The sequence below is a fragment of the Coregonus lavaretus genome (assembly GCF_964263955.1).
Source record: "Coregonus lavaretus genome assembly, chromosome: 24".
Lineage (NCBI taxonomy): Eukaryota > Metazoa > Chordata > Actinopteri > Salmoniformes > Salmonidae > Coregonus > Coregonus lavaretus.
In genome coordinates, this window is record NC_140011.1 from 34,292,324 (window position 1) to 34,311,096 (window position 18,773).

Here is an 18,773-nt window from a genome sequence, read left to right on the forward strand (position 1 = left end):
GTGTGCTCTTCACAGATGAATCCCGGTTTCAACTGTACCGGGCAGATGGCGTTGTGTGGGCGAGCGGTTTGCTGATGTCAACGTTGTGAACAGAGTGCCCCATGGCGGCGGTGGGGTTATGGTATGGTCAGTCATAAGCTACGGACAACGAACTCAATTGCATTTTATCGATGGCAATTTGAATGCACAGAGATACCGTGACGAGATCCTGAGGCCCATTGTCGTGCCATTCATCCGCCGCCATCACCTCATGTTTCAGCATGACAATGCACGGCCCCATGTCGCAAGGATCTGTACACAATTCCTGGAAGCTGAAAATGTCCCAGTTCTTCCATGGCCTGCATACTGACCAGACATGTCACCCATTGAGCATGTTTGGGATGCTCTGTATCGATGTGTACGACAGCGTGTTCCAGTTCCCTCCAATATCTAGCAACTTCGCACAGCCATTGAAGAGGAGTGGGACAACATTCCACAGGCCACAATCAACAGCCTGATCAACTCTATGTGAAGGAGATGTGTTGTGCTGCATGAGGCAAATGGTGGTCACTCCAGATACTGACTGGTTTTCTGATCCACGCCCCTACTTTTTTTAAAGGTATCTGGGACCAACAAATGCATGTTTGTATTCCCAGTCATGTGAAATCCATAGATTAGGGCCTAATGAATTTATTTCAATTGACTGGTTTCCTTATATGAACTGTAACTCAGTAAAATCTTTGAAATTGTTGCAAGTTGCATTTATATTTTTGTTCAGTGTAGCTTACTTACAATCAATAGTCAGCGAGAGCCAGCCATAACTGTTGCAGACAGCAGGTGATATGTGAAGAGTACATGTTATCATTTCTTTTGTATTGGGTTTTTCTATATTCTCTGCATTTTATCCATTATATAGGCAGAGCTTAGGTCCTTTCCAGACATTTTACTGCTCCTTTTTCTCCTGAAGTTACTCCATCACCACGTTCTAACTATCTCTCTTCCCGCTCTGCAACTAACAACCCTCCCCGTCATTGGTTCCCCTCTTCTCTTCTTCCCTCCCTGCTTCATCCATCTCCTGCTCCCCAACCTCCCCTCTTCCTTGGACCTGATTGGTGCACACATGATGTGTGGCTACTAGACGACGGTCCTTAATTTGTAGAGCAGAGAGTCTAATTCATCGAAGGAGGGTTGCCGGCCGAGCACACAGGTAGAGGGAGATATATGTGTGACAGAGTGAGATTTTGAAAGCTAAAGGAGGTGGATGTATGTATGCAAGACTCAGGTGGTGCATGTTAAATTATTTTGAAATGTTTCTGTGCCTGAAACTACACGTTTTTATGTTGTTGTGAGATGACATGGATGCACACCATTAGAGCAGTGTTCCTTAATTCTGGTCCTGCAGACCCACATTTTAGTTTTTGCCCTAGCACTACACAGCTGAATCAAATGATCAACTCAATCATGAAATCAAGTTTTGATTATTTGAACCAGGTGTAGTGCTAAGGCAAAAACAAAAATGTGCACCTGTTTGGGTCCCCAGGACCAGAATTAAGAAACACCGCATTAGAGATATTGTCTGTTGGTCTCCAGGTCTTAAATCCACCTTCCATACCATGGCTGTCTTAACACATTGTGCCTGCAAAGAAAACCGAGAAATTTTACTAATCCTTACTTATAAACTGGGTGGTTCGAGCCCTGAATGCTGATTGGCTGACAGCCGTGGTATATCAGACCGTATACCACGGGTATGACAAAATATTTATTCTTACTGCTCTAATTACGTTGGTAACCAGTTTATAATAGCAATAAGGCACCTCGGGGGTTTGTGATATATCGCCAAAATACTACAGCTAAGGGCTGTGTCCAGGCACTCCGCGTTGCATTGTGCGTAAGAACAGCCCTTAGCCGTGGTATATTGGCCATATACCACACCTCCTCTGGCCTTATTGCTTAATAATGCCTCCTCCCTATGTTTACCTGTCCAGGTTCCTCAGTCACTCTGGCAGCTCCAGCAGCAAACAGAGGTCCTCCTGCCAGGCCATCCGCAGGTACGTACAGCACAGCTCTGCCTCAACACGACTACTGCCCCTCACATTCTGCTCTGACAGGTGTGTACTGTATACCGTATCAACGAGACCATGGTTCGGTTGCATAAAACTAAATGGTTTCCTGGGCACAGGTTAAGCTTAGTAATGGAGTAAAAAGCATGGTCCATTCATGCTCCGTTGAAACTGGCCCCATGACTCATGTTATAGGATATTGTCATAGTATAGCTATTACTACGAGTAACTACTATGACAAGAGTATGAGTAAGCACAAATCATATTGTATGAGTATGATGATGAGTAAGGTGTTTAAAGTAAAAACTCTGTGTCTGTCTGGTGTTATTTATTGTTGGCTGCCCTCTAGTGCTGACACACATTCTCCAGTATACTGCAAATACCGGTATTGCGCACAAATGTAAGTTTGTATGTGTGACACAGAGTGAGTCGGTGTGTTTTCCTGTCTCACTCGCAGTGCCTCTCTGGATGAAGGGAGCAGTGGAGCGTCAGTGCTGAGTGGGCAGGTAATGAACTGGACTTTCTGTACCTTCTGTTTCCTACAGGAAACAAACAATTCATTCTTTCCATTTGTGCGAGTAATACTAGCAATGATTTCTTCCTTTTCATTCATTCATCTCATCGGCAAAATTCAGTCATATTTTCAGTTCCACTTTTAAAGTGTCAATGTGTGTGTGGTCTTTGGTTTTGGTGTCTGGGTTTCACTCATATTTTTCTTTCTCTCTGTCTCCGGAAAGAACCCTGACTTCACAGACGATGACACGGCTTTCTCTGAGGTCACCCATTCATTCCTTTGTTTTCTCACCCTCATCATCATGCATGTGATGATGTGTCTGTGTGCATCACAGGGGGTTGGTGGCACCTTAATTGGGGCTCGTGGTAATGCCTGGAGCGGAGTCAGTGGAATGGTATCAAATACATCAAACACATGGTTTCCAGGTGTTTGATGCCATTCCATTTGCTCCATTCCGGCCATTATTATGAGCCGTTCTCCCCTCAGCAGCCTCCACTTGTGTGCATGTTACCTTTTTACCTTTAGTGATGTAAGGGGAGGCTTTAGACTTCACCCCTTTATATTAAAGGCTTGTGCTGCTTAAGCTAAGGTTTTTTTGTTCATTATTGCATTGCCATTTGATCAGTACAGTGTCCAGTACCTTGACCTTTCACCTTTGTCTCACTGCAGCCGTCCTCTTCCTGCTCCTTCGATGGCAGTCTGAAGTCAGAGTCTGACACAGAGCCAAAATGGCCAGAGGTTCCACCCGTACTCAATCAGAACGAGGAGCGCAGGAGGAACAAGTATCTGAGGAAAGATTATCTAAAGGTATGAGACCATGACTTTCACAATGCACTCTTACTTACTTGAAGCATAGGCCATTAAAAGCAGCTTTCCATCATACTAGGTATCAATCAGATTTTATTTATAAAGCCCTTTTTACATCAGCAGATGTCACAAAGTGCTATACAGAAACCCAGCCTAAAACCCCAAACAGCAAGCAATGCAGATGTAGAAGTACGGTGGCTAGGAAAAACTCCCTAGAAAGGCAGAAACCTAGGAAGAAACCTAGAGAGGAACCAGGCTCTGAGGGGTGGCCAGTCCCCTTCTGGCTGTGCCGGGTGGAGATTATAACAGTACATGGCCATTAAGGCCAGATTTTTCTCCAAGATGTTCAAATGTTCATAGATGACCAGCAGGGTCAAATAATAATCACAGTGGTTGTAGAGGTTGCAACAGGTCAGTACATCAGGAGTAAATGTCACTTGGCTTTTCATAGCCGGGCATTTAGAGGTTGAAATAGCAGGTGCGGTAGAGCGAGAGAGAGTTGAAAACAGCTGGTCTGGGACAAGGTAGCACGTCCGGTGAACAGGTCAGGGTTCCATAGCCGCAGGCAGAAGAGTGGAAATGGAGTAGAAGCACGACCAGGTGGACTGGGGACAGCAAGGAGTCATCAGGCCAGGTGGTCCTGAGGCATGGTCCTAGGGCTCAGGTCCTCCGGGATGGGAGGGAGAGAGAGAGAGAATTAGAGGGAGTATACTTAAATTCACACAGGACACCGGATAAGACAGGAGAATAACACCAGATATAACAGACTGACCCTAGCCCCCCGGCACATAGACTATTGCAGCATAGATACTGGAGGCTGAGATGGGGGTGGGTCGGGAGACACACTGTGGCCCCGTCCAACGATACCCCCAGACAGGGCCAACCAGGCAGGATATAACCCCACCCACTTTGCCAAAGCACAGCCCCCACACCACCAGAGGGATATCAACAGACCACCAACCTACTACCCTGAGACAAGGCTGAGTATAGCCCACGAAGATCTCCTCCACTGCACGAGCCCGAGGGCGCGACAAACCGGACAGGAAGATCACATCAAGTGATGCACCCCTCTTGGGACGGCATGGAAAGCACCAGTAAGCCAGTGACTCAGCCCCCGTAATAGGGTCAGAGGCAGAGAATCCCAATGGAGAGACAGGAACTGGCCAGGCAGACACAGCAAGGGCGGTTTGTCGCTCCAGTGCCTTTCCGTTCACCTTCACACCCCTGGGCCAGACTACACTCAAATCATAGGACCTACTGAAGAGATGAGTCTTCAGTAAAGATTTAAAGGTTGAGACCGAGTCTGCGTCTCTCACATGGATAGGCAGACCATTCCATAAAAATTGAGCTCTATAGGAGAAAGCCCTGCCTCCAGCTGTTTGCGTAGAAATTATAGGGACAATAAGGAGGCCTGCGTCTAGTGACCATAGCGTACGTGTAGTTATGTACGGCAGGACCACATCGGAGAGAGAGGTCGAAGCAAGCCCATGTAATGCTTTGTAGGTTAGCAGTAAAACCTTGAAATCAGCCCTAGCATTAACAGGAAGCCAGTGTAGAGAGGCTAGCACTGGAGTAATATGATCAAATTTTTTGGTTCTAGTCAAGATTCTAGCAGCCGTGTTTAGCACTAACTGAAGTTTATTTAGTGCTTTATTCAGGTAACCGGAGAGTAGAGCATTGCAGTAGTCTAATCTAGAAGTGACAAAAGCATGGATTAGCTTTTCTGCATCATTTTTGGACAAAAGGTTTCTGAATTTTGCAATGTTACGAAGATGGAAAAAAGCTGTCCTTGAAATATTCTTGATATGTTCGTCAAAAGAGAGATCAGGGTCCAGAGACGACTGTACAACCATCAAGAATAATTGAGATCAGGGTCCAGAGACGACTGTACAACCATCAAGAATAATTGTCAGATCCAACAGAAGATCTCTTTGTTTCTTGGGACCTAGAACTAGCATCTCTGTTTTGTCTGAGTTTAAAAGTAAAACATTTGCCGCCATCCACTTCCTTATGTCTGAATCACATGCTTCCAGGGTAGGCAATTTTGGGGCTTCACCATGTTTCATCGGAATGTAGAGCTGTGTGTCGTCCGCATAGCAATGAAAGTTAACATTGTGTTTCCGAATGACATCACCAAGAGGTAAAATATATAGTGAAAATGGAACCTTGACAAACACCGAAACTTACAATTGATTTGTCAGAGGACAAACCATCCACAGAGACAAACTGATATCTTTCCGACAGATAAGATCAAACCAGGCAAGAACTTGTCTGTGTAGACCAATTAAGATTTCCAATCTCTCCAAAATAATCTGGTGATCGATGGTGTCAAAAGCAGCACTAAGGTCTAGGAGCACAAGGACAGATGCAGAGCCTTGGTCTGTTTCGTATACATTTGTTGTCTTCAGGAAGGCAGTGAGTTGCTGCACAACAGCTTTTTCTAAAAATGTTGAGAGGAATGGGAGATTCAATATAGGCCAATAGTTTTTTACATTTTCTGGGTCAAGGTTTGGCTTTTTCAAGAGAGGCTTTATTACTGCCACTTTTAGTGAGTTTGGTACACATCCAGTGGATAGGGAGCCATGTATTATGTTCATCATAGGAGGGCCAAGCACAGGAAGTAGCTCTTTCAGTAGTTTAGTTTGAATAGGGTCCAGTATTCAGCTTGAAGGTTTAGAGGCCATGACTATTTTCATGAATGTGTCAAGAGACAGGATTAAAAAACTTGAGTGTCTCCATTGATCCTAGGTCCTGGAAGTTTTGTGCAGACTCAGGACAACTGAGCTTTGGAGAAATACGCAGATTTAAAGAGGAGTCCGTAATTTGCTTTCTATTGATCATGATCTTTTCATCGAAGAAGTTGAATTCATCACTGCTGAAGAGAAAGGCATCCTCTCTTGGGGAATGCTGCTTTTTAGTTAGCCTTGCGACAGTATCAAATATACATTTTGGATTGTTCTTATTCTCCTCAATTAGGTTGGAAAAATAGGATGATCGAGCAGCAGTGAGGGCTCTTCGATATTGCTCTGTACTTTCTTTCCAAGTAGTAGGAAGACTTCCAGTGTGGTGGAGCGCCATTTCCGTTCCAATTTTCTGGAGGCTTGCTTCAGGGCTCGGGTATTTTCTGTATACCAGGGAGCTAGTGTCTTGTGACAAATGTTTTTTGTTTTTAGGGGTGCGACTGCATCTAGGGTATTACGCAAGGTTAAATGTAGATCCTCAGTTAGGTTGTTAACTGATTTTTATACTCCGACATCCTTGAGTAAGTGGAGGGAGTCTGGATTGGCCTCTAGGAGTCTTTGGCTTGTCCTATAATTTATAGCACGGCTTTTGATGGTCCTTGTTTGGGGTCTGAGCAGATTATTTGTTGCGATTGCAAACGTAATAAAATGGTGGTCCGATAGTCCAGGGTTATGAGGAAAAACATTTAGATCCACAATATTTATTCCACGGGACAAAACTAGATTCAGGGTATGACTGTGGCAATGAGTAGGTCCGGAGACATGTTGGACAAAACCCACTGAGGAGATGATGGCTCCAAAAGCCTTTTGGGGTGGGGTCTGTGGACTTTTCCATGTGAATATTAAAGTCACCAAAAAGTAGAATATTATCTGCCATGACTACAAGGTCTGATAGGAATTCAGGAAACTCAGTGAGGAACTCTGTATACGGCCCAGGAGGCCTGTAAACAGTAGCTATAAAAAGTGATTGAGTAGGCTGCATAGATTTCATGACTAGAAGCTCAAAAGACAAAAACGCAGTCATATCTTTTTTTTTTTTGGGGGGGGGGGTAAATTGACATTTGCTATCGTAAATGTTAGCAACACCTCCAGTCAGGCCAATCACATCAAGATTATGATCAGTGATTAGTTCATTGACCATAACTGCGGTATCTAACATTAAGTAGCCTTATTTTGAGATGTGAGATATCACAATCTCTTTCAATAATTACAGGAATGGAGGGGGTCTTTATTCCAGTGAGATTGCTAAGGCAACCACCGCCATGTTTAGTTTTGCTCAACCTAGATCGAGGCACAGACATGGTCTCAATGGGGATAGCTGAGCTGACTACACTGACTGTGCTAGTGGCAGACTCCACTAAGCTGGCAGGCTGGCTAAAAGCCTGCTGCCTGGCCTGCACCCTATCTCATTGTGGAGCTAGAGGAGTTAGAGCCCTGTCTATGTTGGTAGATAAAATGAGAGCACCCCTCCAGCTAGGATGGAGTCCATTTGTGGGTGAGTCCCAGAAAGAGGGCCAATTATCTACAAATTATATCTTTTGGGAGGGGCAGAAAACAGTTTTCAACCAGCCATTGAGTTGTGAGACTCTGCTGTAGAGCTCATCATTCGCCCTAACTGGGAGGGGGCCAGAGCCAATTACTCGATGCCGACACATCTTTCTAGCAAATTTACACACTGAAGCTATGTTGCTCTGGGTGACCTCTGACTGTTTCATCCTAACATCGTTGGTGCCGACGTGGATAACAATATCCCTATACTCGCCAGTTTTTGCCTTTGCCAGCACCATCTTCAGATTAGCCTTTATGTCGGTAGCCCTGCCCCCTGGTAAACAGTGTATGATCGCTGGATGCTTATTTTTAAGTCTAATATTGCGGGTAATGGAGTCGCCAATGACTAGGGCAGGGTTCTTCAATTCCGGTCCTGGAGGGCCGAAACACTTCAGTTTTTTTATTTCTACCTGGTAGTTAATTGCACTCACCTGGTGTCCCAGGTCTGAATTAGCCCCTGATTAGAAGGAGAGGATGAAAAACAGAGGTGTCTCGGCCCTCCAGGACCGGAATTGAAGAACCCTGGACTAGGGTTTTCAATTTGTCAGAGCTAATGATGGGAGGCTTCGGTGGCTCAGACCCTGTAACGGGTTGAGGAGAGACCTGAGAAGGCTCGGCCTTTGACTCCGACTCGTTGCTTAATGGGGGTAACCGGTTGAAAGGTTTTTTTCGCTGAATGAGCGACACCGGTTGAGTATGCCGACCGCATTTCTTTCCAGAAGCCTTGAGAAAATTGTCCGGCTGCGGGGACTGTGCGAGGGGATTTATACTACTATCTGTACTTACTGGTGGCACAGACGCTGTTTCATCCTTTCCTACACTTACATTGCCCTTGCCTAACGATTGCGTCTGAAGCTGTGCTTGCAGCACGGCTATCCTCACCATGAGGCGATAGTTCTCCTGTATATTATGAGTACAGCGACTTTAATTAGATGGCATAGTGTTAATGTTACTACTTAGCTTCGGCTGGTAGAGGTCCTGTAGAACCATGTCCAGATAAAGCGTCCGGGGTGAAAAAGTAGAATGAAAAAGGTCGAGCAAGTAAAAAATATACAAATAACTAAGACGTTGGTAAAACGTGTTAAATGAAGATAGATTAAAGGGCAAGTTTGGCAGGTAGCCATGCAGCAACAAACAGCGTAGCACGGAAACAAGTGACGCGTTCAAAATGGAAGTGACAAAACGATCTGCTTGTGTGATTTAAAAAATTTTCTCTGTGTGGCCCATGTGTTTCAGACATAATTGTAAATGAGAAAGTGATGCGTTAAACTGAAAACATCAATAGAGAAATCATAACGTTGCTCGAGGGTTATGGAGATGATAGTGAGACTGCCTAAAGAAGTTTAATGTGTTTTATTGTTGGACATAAAAGACTGTAAAAACACCAGGAAATCAGCTCCAAGTGGTTTTAATTTAGGGAATCTGTTCCAAAGCATTTCCAAGCATAATAGAGAGATATGTGATTGTATACAAATGTAAGCAAGGTTTGAAATGATTCTGTTTTAGTGAAATATTATATCTGTTTGGGCTTCTTGTGGTCAATTTGTAGTCTACAAATTATATGTAATTATGTTCCGGCTCCCTGACCATCTGCTCAAGAAAAAAATCTGCCTGTGGGTGAATCTTGTTAATGTTCCCTGTTTTAGAAGCAGCACCTATGTCAAGAGCAAGCTCAAGTGTTTACCCCATGCACACCTCAATATGGCTGGACTTGTAGTTGTGAACATATTATTAACCGTTTCATATTACCCACTTTATGAAAATAACCCCTTTTCTTCCCCAGGCTGGGTTTGGGTGGGTGGGGGATGTGTATTTCTGTCTGTAATAAAGCCCAGTGGGTGGGCCTATGCCCTCCCAGGCCCACCCATGAAATCCATAAATTAGGGCTGAACTGTAACTCAGTAAAATCTTTGAAATGTTTGCATGTTGAGTTTATACTTTTGTTCAGTATAAATGAGAGGATTCAGCTAGTAGCCTACACTAGGTTCTAGGCTAGACCATGGAGTAAAGCTCTTTCTTCATGTGTCTTCTCTTCTCATAGTACAAGTGCCAGAGTGCCCGAAGAAACTCCAGTGGGAATGATGAGTGTGAGGTGTGAATTGCTATTCAATCAAATGCACAGTAAAATCGCATTCATCCAAATAATATTAGCACATACTTAAGCAAATATCTAAATTGTCTGATCTATCTTTCCCATAAACTTGTCATGTGTTTTGTCTGCAGGAGGTGATGCGGAATGCTGATTTTAGCACCACCCTCACAGTGTTTGGTCTGAAGCCAAGATCATGTAAGCCTGAATGAATCTTTCAGGGGTTACAGTCATTCCTTATCGCGCTTTTATTTATTAAATGGCACACATACAATTAACACATTTCAATATCTTCAAGTTAAGGTATTTAACCTGTTAAATAACTGTAAAACAGATAACATATGGAGCAATGAGCTTGAACATGGTGAGCAAGTATGAGGCAGGGTATATTATTAACGGCATTTATCTAGAAAGTAATAGAGTGATTCTGTGTAAGTATGGACCTGTTGCAGCTTGTCCCAAGCATGGTGATACATTTGTTCATGACTTCTTCACACCCCTTGACTTTTTCCACATTTTGTTGTGTTACAGCCTGAATTGATTAAATTTAGATTTTGTGTCACTGGCCTGTACACAATACCCCATAATATCAAAGTGGAATTATGTTTTAAACGTTTTTTACAAATTAATCAAAAATGAAAAGTTGCGATGTCTTTAGTCAATAAGTATTCAACCACTATGTTATGGTAATATCTCATCTCTTTACCCCACACATACAATTATCTGGAAGGTCCCTCAGTCGAGCAGTGAATTTCAAACACAGATTCAACCACATAGACAAGGGAGGTTTTCCAATGCCTCGCAAAGAAGGGCACCTATTGGTAGATGGGTAAAAAGCAGACATTGAATATCCTTTTCAGCATGATGTTGTTATTAATTACACTCTACATATTTTCAAGCACGATGGTGGCTACATCATGTTATGGGTATGCTTGTCATCGGCAAGGACTAGGCAGTTTTTGGGGGATAAAAATAAACGGAATATAGCTAAGCACAGTCAAAATCCTAGAGGAAAACCTGGTTCAGTCTGCTTTCCAACAGACACTGGGAGACAAATTCACCTTACAGAAGGACAAGACTTCAAAATGGCTGTTTAGCAATGATCAACAACCAACTTGACAGAGCTTGATGAATTTAAAAAATAATAATGTGCAAATATTGTACAATCCAGGTGTGCCAAGCTCTTAGAGACTTAACCAGAAAGACTCACAGCTGTAATCGCTGCCAAAGGTGATTGTAACATGAATTGACTCAGGGGTGTGAATACTTATGTAAATGATACATTTCTGTATTTTATTTTCAATACATTTTCAAAAATTTCTAAAAACATGTTTTCACTTTGTCATTATGGGGTATTGTGTGTAGATGGGTGAGAAAAAATAAATTGAATCAATTTTGAATTCAGGCTGTAACACAACAAAATGTGGAATGAGTCAAGGGGTATGAATACTTTCTGAAGGCACTCTACAATGTCAACTGTGTGTCAAGCATGTGCCTCAGTGCAAGAGGATGAGAAGACAAACTATTAATGGGGGTCATAGATATCCAACAAACAGGAAAATGGTGTCCCTGTCAGAGTTGCGCTCTGTCCTGCACTCCCGGTCAATCACTGGACCTTTGACCTTAGTTCCAGATTATTTTGTCTCTGTTGCCATGCTAACAATGATGTGTGAGACGACCTTATCAACTTTCCTTCCAAGGAAAATGGTGGAGGAGTTCAGTGGAATTTCCATGGTATTTCACTATTAATAAATGGTTTACAAAAACCAAGCGATGTGGTGTTGAACCCACAGAAAGGACACTAAGGAGATTTCCTTAGGAGTAGCTATAGTCTCATTATTGCATAATGCTATACATTGAGTATACAAAACATTAAGAAAACCTTCCTAATATTGAGTTGCACCACCTTTTGCCCTCAGAACAGCCTCAATTCGTCGGGGCATGGACTCTATCTACAAGGTGTTGGAAAGCGTTGCACAGGGATGCTGGCCCATATTGACTCCAATGCTTCCCACAGTTGTGTCAAGTTGGCTGGATGTCCTTTGGGTAGTGGACCGTTCTTGATACAGACAGGAAACTGTTGAGTGTGAAAAACCCAGCAGTGTTGAAGTTCTTGACACAAACCAGTGCGCCTGGCACCTACTACCATACTCCGTTCAAAGGCACTTAAATCTTTTGTCTTGCCCATTCACCCGCTGAATGGCACACATACACAATCCATGTCTCAATTGTCTCAAGGCTTAAAAATCATTATTTAACCTGTCTCCTCCCCTTCATCTACACTAATTTTAAAATGGATTTAACAAGTGACATCAATAAGGGATCATAGCTTTCACCTGGATTCACCTGGTCAGTCTGTCATGGAAAGAGCAGGTGTTTGTAATGTTTGGTATAGTCAGTGTATAATATATAGTATTTATTAACAATTCTGAAAACTGAAATACACATTCCACTGACCTAGAGGTAACCCTGGTCTGGACTAGGTCTTGCACAATTACTGTATAACCGGTTAACCGACAGTTATGGATGAAAACCATCATGAAAATAAAAGAACTATCATAACCGTTTTTTAAAAACAAGCAAAATGTTGTAGCAAACAAGTCTTCGCTTGCTTAGGCCAGGGTTTCCCATACTCTGTCGAAATTCCATGACTGTCACAGCCCTAGTCTGAACATTCCAAAGTTACAATTATTGTTGGAAGGAAGCCTGGGAGTAAGGTCAGTAAAAAGTCTAGAATCTGATCTCATCTCTGCAGGGCCTGATGGTATTCCCAGAGGTCCATTGTTTGAAAGTTCCCAAATGTGTAATTTCAGTGATTTCTATATGTTTCCTATATGTTGTTGTAGCGTTCTGTCGAAGCAGCCGTCAAGAGTCGTCAGACCCCAGTTTCACTATGAGGAGGAAGATGGAACACCTGAGAGAGGAGATGGAGCAGATTGGCGTCCTACGGCAGGTCAGGACACTCCGAAAACACCAGATGACAAACAATGACTAAAAGATCATCATTTTTTGGGGGGTGCTTATATTTGTACTGTTATACACATGTGTAATGGAAAAGTTTTTTTTAATTTTATTTTTATTTTTCATATCCCAACTCCCCCTGAGCAACCCACAGGGAATGGGGTCACGGCCAGGGTCGCCATTGTACAGCGTCCCTGGAGCAATTAGGGTTAAGTGCCTTGCTCAAGGGCACAGCAACATACTTTTTCACCTTGTCTACTTCGGTATTGGAACCAGCAACCTTTCGGTTACTGGCCCAACGCTCTAACCTCAAGTAATCCGATTAGACTTATGTAGCAGTCCTTTTCATTCTCCACTAAATTTACTGAATCATTTATAAAAAATGTGTCAAGAATTTGAAGGACAATCAGCAGCTATTTATCAGGTGTGGACAAACGCCTCTTGCATTGGCGGAGTTGACAGGAGAATATATTACTGTAGTTCTGCAATGTTTTCCTCATCTGATGAGGCTTGAATGGGCTCTTTCATGTTGTCTGGAGTTCCTCAGAATTCTCGACGTGTCACTACTTGTTCCTCCAGACAGCTACAGGTAGTGTTGCGCTTTCGACAGCATCCCAGTGGGTCACTCCCCAGAAGCATGCACATTGCACGTCCACATTTAGTTGGAGCTGTGGAGTGAAATAGTTTACATTTACATTTGACATTTTAGTCATTTAGCAGACGCGCTTATCCAGAGCGACTTACAGTTAGTGAATGCATTAATTTTTCATTTAAATTAAATATATCTGGTATATCCAAACTGACAGAGCTTGAGAGGATCTGCAGAGAAGAATGGGAGAAACTACCCAAATACAGGTGTGCCAAGCTTGTAGCGTCATACACAAGAAGACTTGGGGCTGTAATTGCTGCCAAAGGTGCTTCAACAAAGTACTGAGTGAAGAGTCTGAACACTTATGTAAATGTAATATTTCAGTTTTTTATTTTTTATGAATTGTTTATGCTTTGTCATTATGGGGTATTGTGTGTAGATTGCTGATGGGGAAAAAAACGATTTCATCAATTTTAGACTAAGGCTGTAACGTAACAAAATGTGGAAAAAGTCAAGGGGTCTGAATACTGTGTCTGTGTGTGTGTGTGTGTGGTCCTCTGTATCTCAGTTGGTAGAGCATGGCGCTTGCTACACCAGAATAGTGGGTTCAATTCCCAGGACCAACCATAACTTCAAAAGTTATGCTCGCATGACTGTATTTATTATGGATCCCCAGTCGTTCCTGCCAAGGCAGCAGCTACTCTTAGTGCGTATGTTATTGTTTGTGTGTGTATGCATGTGTCTCTTCACAGATCTCGCTGTGTCTGTCTTTTAAAATATGATTCTACTGCTTGCATCAGTTACCTGATGTGGAATAGAGTTCCATGTAGTCCTGGCTCTATGTAGTACTTTGTGCCTCCCATAGTCTGTTCTGGACTTGGGGACTGTGAAGAGACCCCTGGTGGCATGTCTTGTGGGGTATGCATTGGTGTATGAGCTGTGTGCTAGTAGTTTAAACTGACAGCTCAGTGCATTCAACATGTCAATACTTCTCACAAGTAGTGATGAAGTCAATCTCTCCTCTACTTTGAGCAAGGAGAGATTGACATGCATATTATTAATGTTAAATCTTCGTGTACATTTAAGGGCCAGCCGTGTTACCCTGTTCTGGGCCAGTTGTAATTTTCTTAAGTCCCTCTTTGTGGCACCTGACCACACGACTGGACAGCAGTCCAGGTGCGACAAAACTAGGGCCTGTAGGACCTGCCTTGTTGATAGCGTTGTTAAGAAGGCAGAACAGTGCTTTATTATGGACAGACCTCTCCCCATCTTAGCTACTGTTGTATCAATATGTTTTCACCATGACAGTTTACAATCTAGGGTTACTCCAAGTAGTTTAGTCTCCACAACTTGCTGAAATTCCACATTTAGGGTTTAATAAATGATTTGTCCCAAATAAAATCCATTTAGTTTTTGAAATATTTAGGACTAACTTATTTCTTGCCACCCATTCTGAAGCTGACTGCAGCTCTTTGTTACAGTGAGGGGAAAAAGTATTTGATCCCCTGCTGATTTTGTACATTTGCCCACTGACAAAGACATGATCAGTCTATAATTTTAATGGTAGGTTTATTTGAACAGTGAGAGACAGAATAACAACAAAAAAATACAGAAAAACGAATGTCAAAAATGTTATCAATTGATTTGCATTTTAATGAGGGAAATAAGTATTTGACCACTCTGCAAAACATGACTTAGAACTTGGTGGCAAAACCCTTGTTGGCAATCACAGAGGTCAGACGTTTCTTGTAGTTGGCCACCAGGTTTGCACACATCTCAGGAGGGATTTTGTCCCACTCCTCTTTGCAGATCTTCTCCAAGTCATTACGTTTTCGAGGCTGACGTTTGGCAACTCGAACCTTCAGCTCACTCCACAGATTTTCTATGGGATTAAGGTCTGGAGACTGGCTAGGCCACTCCAGGACCTTAATGTGCTTCTTCTTGAGCCACTCCTTTGTTGCCTTGGCCGTGTGTTTTGGGTCATTGTCATGCTGGAATACCCATCCACGACCCATTTTCAATGCCCTGGCTGAGGGAAGGAGGTTCTCACCCAAGATTTGACGGTACATGGCCCTGTCCATCGTCCCTTTGATGTGGTGAAGTTGTCCTGTCCCCTTAGCAGAAAAACACCCCCAAAGCATAATGTTTCCACCTCCATGTTTGACGGTGGGGATGGTGTTCTTGGGGTCATAGGCAGCATTCCTCCTCCTCCAAACACGGCGAGTTGAGTTGATGCCAAAGAGCTCGATTTTGGTCTCATCTGACCACAACACTTTCACCCAGTTCTCCTCTGAATCATTCAGATGTACATTGGCAAACTTCAGACGGGCCTGTATATGTGCTTTCATGAGCAGGGGGACCTTGCGGGCGCTGCAGGTCCTTCACGGCGTAGTGTGTTACCAATTGTTTTCTTGGTGACTATGGTCCCAGCTGCCTTGAGATCATTGACAAGATCCTCCCGTGTAGTTCTGGGCTGATTCCTCACCGTTCTCATGATCATTGCAACTCCACGAGGTGAGATCTTGCATGGAGCCCCAGGCCGAGGGAGATATACAGTTATTTTGTGTTTCTTCCATTTGCGAATAATCGCACCAACTGTTGTCACCTTCTCACCAAGCTGCTTGGCGATGGTCTTGTAGCCCATTCCAGCCTTGTGTAGGCCTACAATCTTGTCCCTGACATCCTTGGAGAGCTCTTTGGTCTTGGCCATGGTGGGGAGTTTGGAATCTGATTGATTGATTGCTTCTGTGGACAGGTGTCTTTTATACAGGTAACACACTGAGATTAGGAGCACTCCCTTTAAGAGTGTGCTCCTAATCTCAACTCGTTACCTGTATAAAAGACACCTGGGAGCCAGAAATCTTTCTGATTGAGAGGGTGTCATGTGAATTTCTATCTCTAATTCAACCTAAGCTTGAATCATTACCAGAGGTTGTAAGGCTCTGGTTTTAATCATCAATGATTCAAGGTCCACAACCAACAAGTATTATCTGTATATTTATTCATGGAGAGCTCTGGCGCCAAAGACACAAACATACGATTTTATACCTCCTGGACTTGACTCCTCCCACCTTTAGGTGGGTTTTCTAAACAGTTTCCGCCTTCCCCTTCACCCTTGAATGTTTAGTACCGCCCCCTCTGTTAGTGGGTTGACACTACATGATAATTCTAACATTTATACTGTATTTGGGGTGAAATCCTTTAGTAATTATTCTTAAAATCCAAATTAATCTAACAATCCACCCATTTGACTAAATATTCCCACATTCAGGATAAATGTATTTTACAAGCATGATTAATCTCAGAGATAACATCAGAACTAATAAACATTTCATCCAATTGCGGTCTTTCAGGGTCCAAATCCTCGTCATCCACCAAGCCTGGAGGATCGTTTTTCACATTCCCCTGGTCAGAGTCCGGAGTCAGTCCATCTCTCATCATTGTTTAGATACTGCATTTCACCAACGCCTGACTCACCAATCCTCGGACACAGGGAACAAGACAACAACCACATAATACAAGAATACCCATACAAACACTGACCGCTCCTAAGATGGTGGCTGCTAGGGTTTTCCATTTACCAAATATTTCATCAAACCACCCTATCCACAATGTACTAACTTCTGAGTTCAGTTCATCCTTCACTTAGTGCAGTTAATTCTGTAAGAGCTCTGGTGACTGTCGCATCCAGTGTGGTGTTGTTAGGGATAAATGTGCAACAATGGCTTATCTTTCTATAGACACCGGCCCTTTCTGCCTGATCTAGAACCAACCTCTACTAAGTTATGAGCGGGATGGCGGATAATCGCTCAGAGATCCCCTTTACTGCATCTCTAGTCTGGTCAATAAATCGTTGTTGGTTGTAATAGATATAATTTATCCAATCCATATTTTTGTTTATTGTCACCCACCAGAAAAATGTTGTAGTAAAACTCTCCCATATTTGATTCATAGCTTTGTATTAGTCTGGAACACCCCTGGGGATGCCTATACCATCTATCCAAATTGGGCTATTTCCTTCCTGACTTATATTTATTTTTCTCCTAATTATTCTTCCTTTCACTGGTCTTTGATGACTAATTCTTACAGGTTGGACCAACAATACTGGTGCACAAGTACCCACCCATCCCTCTGGTAATGTCTGCCGAATGCTCCCTTTGTTAGTGCATGCCCACCACACATCAGTCAGAGGGATGGTTAGGCTCCTAATTTTTTTTCCTTCTTATCTAAATCAGTCACATTAATTATCTCCTTACAGCCATCAAAATCACCCAAGTTACGGGTGCCATTTCTATGTCTGTAACACTGGTATTCGCCAGGAGTTAAAGTGAATCTAGGTGGGCTGGCCCAGTATGTCAATTTTGCCAGCCCAATCCCTGTGCAATTTGGCTCTTTTTGATTGGACCCCAGGTCTAATACACAGGGAAACATTGCCTTTGGCATTGGGGTGGTCAACATTGTCGGTCGCCCAATGGAGCATGCATAACAATTGGTCTCCCCCAAGGCCCTAGCGGTGTATTTCATCCACTTTAACCAGAGATTCTCATCAGGGACCCCCTCCACTTCCCCATTGTTCCATTCTTGGAGGAGAAAATATTTCATAGTGGACGGGTTAGTCGAATTGACTCCGTCATCCCTTGACTGATTTACTCGGTCTATTGCCATTAATGGATTAATGACAGTACCTGCTCCCTCTATATCTTTTGACTCCATCAAATGTAATCTTAGACAAGTATCCTGTCCGTATTTGTCCGCGCAAGCCCAGTAAGTTATTTTCATGTCCTCTTTAGTGACCTTTACTATCGTTACTACCATCTCCGTGGGGATGTCGTTATACCTTCTTATCCTCCATCTGGACGTCCAGCCCCCCCCCCGTCTCATCTCCCCGTCCCCCAGTATGTCTAAATACCTGAGCCCAGGAACAATCCGCAGAGGGAGCTGAACATAAATACAATGGGATTTTATAATCCCACGTTGCTTGCTTATCTGCCCTGATAAGATCCCTGATCCTAATTTTGAATCTTACTCCCCACCCTTCTCTGACTCCTATTTTGTAGATCACTCGCCCTTGACGGTCAGTATGTCGGGTCGCTTCCCTTTTATTTCTTAATAATGGTAAGGCCATAGCGTAATTGGTGCGAGGTGGTGGTGGATCTTGACATACCACGACTATTGTCGAGACTATGATGCAGCTCAGGGTCACCCATATTCCCAAAAACCGCCAACCCTCTCCTGTCTTGAGTCCTTCTGCTCGGTACCACCCCATACTCAAAACCTAGGAACACACTACAGTGATGATAGGTCTGGGTAGGAGATCTTCGTTGACAGAGGTGACCCCCGGACCCTGTGGCGCAGTTCTGCTCGCCAAACTCTGCGTGTGCTAAGTGGTGCTTGTATGTGGTCTTACCTTCTTGCAGTGGGTAACATGGACCCAGGTTCCTCTCTCTGCTATTCTAATGGCCAAGGCGGTGACCAACATAACCTG

General features: G+C 43.4%; 1 protein-coding gene across 1 annotated transcript in view; it reads left to right on the forward strand.

The window, feature by feature from the left end:
- LOC311100185 (leucine-rich repeat and calponin homology domain-containing protein 2-like) overlaps positions 1-18,773 on the forward strand; it is a 72,915-nt gene that overhangs the window by 46,074 nt on the left and 8,068 nt on the right. The window contains exons 12-19 of the mRNA XM_084140991.1: positions 1,118-1,186; positions 1,965-2,027; positions 2,497-2,545; positions 2,777-2,815; positions 3,223-3,360; positions 9,691-9,741; positions 9,873-9,936; positions 12,585-12,691. Of these exons, the coding sequence (XP_083997117.1) occupies positions 1,118-1,186; positions 1,965-2,027; positions 2,497-2,545; positions 2,777-2,815; positions 3,223-3,360; positions 9,691-9,741; positions 9,873-9,936; positions 12,585-12,691 (580 nt within the window). The remainder of the gene's footprint in view (positions 1-1,117; positions 1,187-1,964; positions 2,028-2,496; positions 2,546-2,776; positions 2,816-3,222; positions 3,361-9,690; positions 9,742-9,872; positions 9,937-12,584; positions 12,692-18,773) is intronic.